Source organism: Geotrypetes seraphini, chromosome 6, assembly GCF_902459505.1.
Source record: "Geotrypetes seraphini chromosome 6, aGeoSer1.1, whole genome shotgun sequence".
NCBI classification, from domain to species: Eukaryota; Metazoa; Chordata; class Amphibia; order Gymnophiona; family Dermophiidae; genus Geotrypetes; species Geotrypetes seraphini.
The window spans coordinates 208,202,681-208,209,542 of record NC_047089.1 but is presented as its reverse complement, the minus strand read 5'-3'; the positions used below and the strand labels follow the sequence as shown (position 1 = coordinate 208,209,542).

General features: G+C 46.9%; 1 protein-coding gene across 2 annotated transcripts in view; it reads left to right on the top strand.

Annotated features, from left to right (window-relative positions):
- The first annotated feature begins 4,288 nt into the window (after positions 1–4,288).
- The window catches only part of SNRNP27 (small nuclear ribonucleoprotein U4/U6.U5 subunit 27), a 69,850-nt gene continuing 67,276 nt past the window's right edge, over positions 4,289–6,862 (top strand). For both annotated transcript variants that reach the window (XM_033947423.1, XM_033947424.1), the window contains exons 1-2: positions 4,289–4,445; positions 5,237–5,357. In XM_033947423.1, coding sequence (XP_033803314.1) covers positions 4,403–4,445; positions 5,237–5,357 — 164 coding nt within the window. In that variant the 5' untranslated portion in view covers positions 4,289–4,402. The remainder of the gene's footprint in view (positions 4,446–5,236; positions 5,358–6,862) is intronic.

The following is a 6,862-nucleotide window of genomic DNA, read 5'->3' as shown; positions in this document are numbered from 1 at the left end:
CAGCATTCCTCCCCTTAAGAGTAGCCTGAGAATATCCTGAAGGAGCCCTTGCTTTTCTCAGCACTTTGCTCTGGAACTGTCCTTTTCAGCACCTTACTTCACTCAAGGTGAGTGGACAGCTCCCAGGTGCCTTTGCAAGATCTCTATGCAAATGAGCTCCACACACCACTGCTCAGGCTCCCTCTGCTGGCTCATAAAATGAACTTCACCCTGTCACAATGACCTTGCATTTCTTAGCATCAAATCTTAACTGCCAAATTTCAGACCATTCCTCAAGCTTCACTAGGTCCTTCATGTTTTCTACACCATCGTGGGTGTCTACTCTATTGAAGATTTTAGTATCATCTGCAAAGAGGCAAATCTTACCAATCAGCCCTTCAGCAATATCGTTTACAAAAATGTTTAAAAGAACAGGCCCAAAACTTGAGGCACACCACTGGTAACGTCACTCTGTTGGCTTGCATTCAGACAGTTCCTGACCCAGTCTGTCACTATGGGGCCCATATTGAAGGCACTCAGTTTATTTATTAGATGCCTGTGTGGAACACTGTCAAAGGCTTTGCTAAAATTTAAATACACCACATCAAGCACATTCCCTCTGTCCAATTCTCTAGTCACCCAGTCAAAGAAATTAATCAGATTTGTCTGACAAGACCTACCTTGCTTACAAAAGTGTTAAAAAGAACAGGCCCAAGAACCGAATCTTGAGGTACACCACTGGTAAAATTCCCTTTCCATTAACCACTACTCTCTGTTGCTTTCCACTCAACCAGGTCCTGACCCAGTCTGTCACTTTGGGGTCCATCCGTGGGCACTCAATTTATTAGATGCCTTTGTGGAACACTGTCAAAGCTTTGCTAAAATCTAAAAACACCACATATAGTACTCTTCCTCTATCCAATTCTCTGGTCACTCAGTCGGTAACATGGGGGGGGGAGGCTAAGGAGTGGACCACACTGGGCGCCGTCTTTATGGGAGGCACCAGTGCCTCTCCTCCTCTCCATCCCCTGTGTACCTCTTTAAAAGTTTACCGATGCAAGTAGCATCTTCCATTTGCAGCTTGCCAGCGTCAGCTCCCTTCTGACATCACTTCCTGACCACAGGTCTAGGATGTGACATCAGAAGGGAGCTGAGACAGGCACGAGCAACTGATAGGTGCTGCTTGCGCAAATGAACATTTCAATAAGCAGTGGAAAAGAGTGGGTTGTGCACGGCCCTGGGCGCCAACCTCCCTTGCTACACTACTGCACCCAGCCAAATAAATTAATCAGATTTGTCTGACAAGACCTTCCTCTAGTGAATCCATGTTGCTTCAGGACCTGTAATTCATTGGATTCCAGAAACTGCACTATTCTGTTTTAAAAGTCAGACTTACCAGCCTGTAGTTCCCTACTTCTTCCATACTTCCACTTTTGTGGAGGGACCACATCCGCCTTTCTCCAATCCTCTGGTACTACTCCCAACTCTAGAGAAGCATTGAAAAGATCAGCCAGCAAAGCTGCTAGAACTTTCCTAGGTTCCCTTAGTACCCTCGGATGTACACCATCCGGCCCCATCACTTTATCCACCTTTAGTTTAGCAAGCTCCTCATGAACACAATCTTCTGAAAATCTATCAGGGACTGCCACACCTGCAGCCTTTTGCTTTTTGTGGTCCCGCTCCCGGCGCTTCAGCAATGAACTCAGAACAGAAATAATTGTTAAGCAAATGGGTTGGATCCATGTGCCTAAGGCTACTGGTCCGGTTCTGGTTGGCCCAGGTGCCTCAGGCCCCACCTGTGGGCAGGTTTGAGGTGCCTGGGCCAATCAGGCCCTAAGGCCCGCTATACGACAGATGGCGGGCTGCCGGATGGACGGGCTTGGAACCGTCTGTCCGGCCAACGTATTTACAGGTACGGCAAGGGGGGTTGGGAGTGGAGGGTCGAGGGGTAGGCAGGGGGTCATGGGGTCGGCGGGTGGGGGACCAATCGGGGGTTTGGGGGGGTGATCGTGGGAGGGGGGTCCGCTGAGGGCAGGAGGGCCTGGGATCCCTCCTGCCTGGATCTTAGTGGGGATGGGGGGTAGGGGGGTCGCCTGGGCAGAGGGCTTGGGCTCCCTCCTGCCCAGATCGTAATCGCGGGGGGGGGGGGGGGGGAGGATCGCGGCTCGATGGGAAAGGAGAGCTTGGGCTCCCTCCTGCCTGGATCGTGTGTGTGTGTGTGGGGGGGGAAGGGGGTTGATGCATCGTGGCAGGAGAGATTGGATATCTCCCCTGCCACGATGCGATCAGCCCTCTACCCGAACTGCCACAAACTGCGGCAGGAGAGATTGGGCATCTCTCCTGCTGCGGGCCGCAGCAGTTCGGGTAGAGGGGTGATCGCATTGCGGCAGGGGAGATGAGCCATCTCTCCAGTTGCGACAGTTGCGGTGGGGGTGGGTGGGTAGGTTGCTGGGCTGCTGAGCTGATCGCGCCAGCTGTGATCAGCTCAGTGGGCCCTTTTTCGGCACTTATACCTGTTTTGACTTGGTCTAAGTCAAAACATATAAGTGCCGACTAGGCAACCTGCCTAAAGTTTTGGTTATACCTGCTGTACGCCTAGGTCTGTCGGCCCACCTCCCACCCTTTCCCCTCCTCTAAAAACGCCTCTTTTTTCTCTATGCGTTTAGAGGCAGGGGAAAGGCCTAAGATGGTTTTAGATACATCTAAAACCAGCTTTGGTTATGGGGACTTGGACGATCAGGCTTTTGGATCATCCAAGTACCCATTTAGGCCACTTTTTAGATGTTTTTTTAAAATTATTATTATGAGCCCCATAGCATTTGAGCTCAAGATAGTGGAGGGTCGGGGCACTTTATCAGAAGGTTCAGGGAATTTGGAGTGACACCTTCTTATAGAGGTTCAAGGGGAGAGATGAGTTTTTATTGCCTTCCTGAAGTTCAGTAGACCTACTAATGATCTTATGCGGGTAGAAGTTTGTTCCAGTAGTGCAAGTAAGATCTTTTTTGGGCGTTCTCAAGGCGGAAGGCACATCTCGAGGGCACACATAATTTTTCTTCTTGCAAGCAAAGCTGTTGATTTGGGGTGTATGGCGGAGGTTTGGAGGCCATATAGGCCGGTATCATGTCATAGAAGAGTTTGTAGGCCATTACTAGGCCTTTGAATATACATCATTTATTGATCGGCAGCCAGTGGGCAAGGCATAATGCCAGGGTGATCAGGTCTTGTATGCAGTGGTGTAGCAAGAGAGGCGCCTGGGGCGGTGGCACACCTTCCACACCCTTTCTCCATCACCTCCACATGCTCCTTCCCTGCCCCCTCCTGTCACGTGCATCGCTTCCCTTCCCCTCTACTTCTAAAGTTCCTGGTGCGAGCAGCAACCTCCAACCTGCTGTCGCATCAGTGTTGGCTCTTTCTCTGACATCACTTCCTGGGTGCGGATCTAGGAAGTGGCATAAGAGGAAGAGCCAATACTGGCGTGACAGCAGGTTGGGGGTTGCTGCTGGCGCCAGGAACATTACAGAGGTACTTGGGAAGGGAAGCGGCACACACGCGCAGCAGTGGAGGGCAGGCAAGGAGCGGGGGGATGGAGACGGCATCTTGGGCAGACCGCCCCCCTCCCTACTACACCACTGCTTGTATGTGGAGATTCTTTAGGAGTCAGATGGTGGCATTTTGTACTCGTTTGTCGATGGAGGTCTTTCAAAGTGAACCAATTTAGGAGCGTGTTGCAATAGTCCATATGGGAGAGGACGAAGGCATAGAGTTGAGAGAAGTCCGGTCCCAAGAAGTATCGTCTGATTTTCCGTAGTTGCCGGAGGTAGTAGAACTTCCATAACAAAAGGTAGATACTACTTCCATAACAAAAGTAAAACCTGGATGTCTCAATCTTCTCTCCTTATGTCCATTGCTTTCAATGGAAGTAACTCCTGGATTTCTCAATGTCTTTTTTTTCTGAAACCACTAGCGGAGCCGATGTGTCCTTTTTTTTCCACAAATATGGTAACCTTTTGTTTATAAAGGTCTGGATAGAAAAACTAAAAACCTAACCGTAAAAAAATTACCATTAATTCAGAGAGTAACAATCCTGCTATTCTATATAGACACATACAGTATTTTGTGTGGAGAAATAATATTTGTGATTCTATGATTGTTATGACGATTCTAATCTGAAGCATTTCTGCACAGAGATGTTTACAGAAAATTGCACAACTATGGCTGTGTTTTACATTTCATTAAAATTCAATAAAATTTGTTGCCAAAACCCAACAAAAAATAGCAAGCGTCGAGGCCCTGTTGGCTGAATACGCATGCGCAGCTGAAGTCCGGAAACGTGATATACACAAGCGCAGTGCGGACGACTTCCCTGGCCGGAAGTGGGTAGTGAAAGACTCACTCTCCGTCGCTCGAATTGTAGTGGATAGTGATGGGCCGTAGCCGGAGTCGGTCGCCGCCAGGAGCGCGTAGAGGTATTGTAATGTATCGAGTGGTCGAAGAATCTGTTAGAGAAGCTTGCCGCCGCTTCGACGTTATAAGCGCAGTTCTCTTTAGTGATACTTTCCCTCATCCCTGCTTTAGGATTAAGCTCTCCCTGTGCGACGTTCGCGCTTTTGTTTTGAAATAAGGTCGTAAATCTCGGTAAACGAACTCTTCCTTTATCTGCTTATATTGTTAGACAAAGGGGTGAACTGACGGTGATCTGGTCCTCCGGGTATTAAGGGCCATGGGCCCCTAACAAAAACGAAAATGCTAAGGAACAGTGGGCCCTTGAGCAGTACTCTATTGTCACAATGATCAGTCCGCCTCTGAGACTAAAGTAAAAAAAAAAAAAACACCAACCCAAGGAAAAAAAACAACAAAAAACAACCCAAGGAAAAGTAGTAGATCCTAAAAATCTAGGGGGTGGGTGCTTTGTGTTTTTTCTTTGTTTATCAATATTTTTGCTGTTCTGTGGCTCCTTCACTTTGACCTGATGGTAAGTATCGTCCTAATTAGAGTTTTCCACTAGTGAGTATCCACGTGCTTTTAGCAGTATTTGGTACCTGATAATTAATAAAGTACTTTCTAGGTACCAAACAGTATAGTTTTCCAACCTTTATTTAAACAAAACCTTCATTGTAAAATACTTTTTGAATGGTGTGTATTTGTAGTAAAAGATGTCTACCTTCCTCTTTCCTCAAAACACTTGAATTTTGTTCCCATGTATTCATTTTTTTGTAGGATTTCCTTAACGTTATTTTACAAACTTCTATTTTTAAAGAGCGCAGAAGATCTCGTTCAACTTCCAGGGAAAGGGAGAGAAGACGAAGAGAACGGTCAAGATCTCGAGAGAGAGATAGGAGGAGAAGCCGCTCCCGATCCCCTCACAGGCGGCGATCAAGGTGAGGAGATGATTAAATTGCATAGCATTGACTTTTGTTTATTAGCAAATGTATCAAACCAGTGCATCCTAGAGGCAGAAAGCACAGTTACTTGAAATGCATGCCACTTTCATCCCAACATACTGTTCCAAGTAGTTTGGCAGTTTTCCCATTAATTTTTTTTTTTTTTAGTTAACCTTGATAGGCGGTATATAAATACCTAATTAAAAATAAACTGCTTTTCATTTTTATGTTGGGGGATAGAGTGGGCTGTGGAGAAGCCATCTGTAACCTTTCTTCATGCTTCTTTGAACTTCAAGTTTAGTGAAATGGGATCTGGGCTGTAGCACTATGATCCTTTACAGCAGACGTGTTGAACTCTGGCCTGCGGGCCAAATTTGGCCTGTGGGGTACTAAAATTTGGCCCGCCAAACAATTCCTGCCGTCGCCGAGATTTAGCCCGCCGTTCTTCCCTCCCTCCATCAGGTGCAATGCAGCTCCGCCAATGTTAAGAGGAACTGTGTCGAAATTGGAGCCCTGCGACCACCATAGCACATTCCCTCAGCCGTGGCCCCTTATGTGATTGAGTTTGACACCCCTGCTTTACAGCTACTCAGAGAATTATTTTCCCTATTTGATATTCCATTTTACAATAGCTCAGCAGTGTTCACCCCAGAATTTTTTTCCAGCTGGGTGGTATGAAAAAGTAGCCAGGTGGGGTGGGACAGGGAAATTTGGTGGTTAGAATAGGGGTCATTAAATCCAGTGGTGTACCTGGTATATATGACAGAGAGAAGGCTTCCGGTTGAGGTGTAGGATGTGGGTAGGAACCTTTTCCCACGGCTTTGTGCACTGCAGCACTCAGGGAGTTAGCCCGAAGATGCCGCGTTGATCCCTGCAGAACACTGTCTTGTGCCCGATGGAGGTGCCGGCCCTGCGGACTGGCAAAAAATTTCTGCGGACCAGCACCATTCTACAGACTGGCAGTTGAAGAACACTGCACTAGAACACCAACACACGAATTGTAAAACTAAACAAGTCAGATCCTGTACAGTCAGTGCTAACAGAAAACCATGTCCTTTTCATACACACAGAACAGAGAAACACCCTCACCCAATATGGAATAATCACAAATAAAAAATAGAAATATGTAGACAAAAGTTAAATTAATGCAACACCACAGAAATAGTGACACATAAGAACATAAGCAGTGCCTCCGCCGGGTCAGACCATAGGTCCATCCTGCCCAGCAGTCCGCTCCCGCGGCGGCCCAAACAGGTCACGACCTGTCTGAATCACTAGAAGGGGCCCCCTTGCCACCTTGGTTTCCCATGTCTCCTAATACTGTACAAAATATAAAGACAGTAGATGTAAATTTGAAAAACACTGATAAATAACAATCACCACTTTAAAAACAAATAGAAATAAAACAAATAACAAGAAATAAGAAAATACAATTTTATTGGACTAATCCATTTTTCAGTTAGCTTTCAGAGGCCAAATCTTTCTTCAAGATAGTACATTAT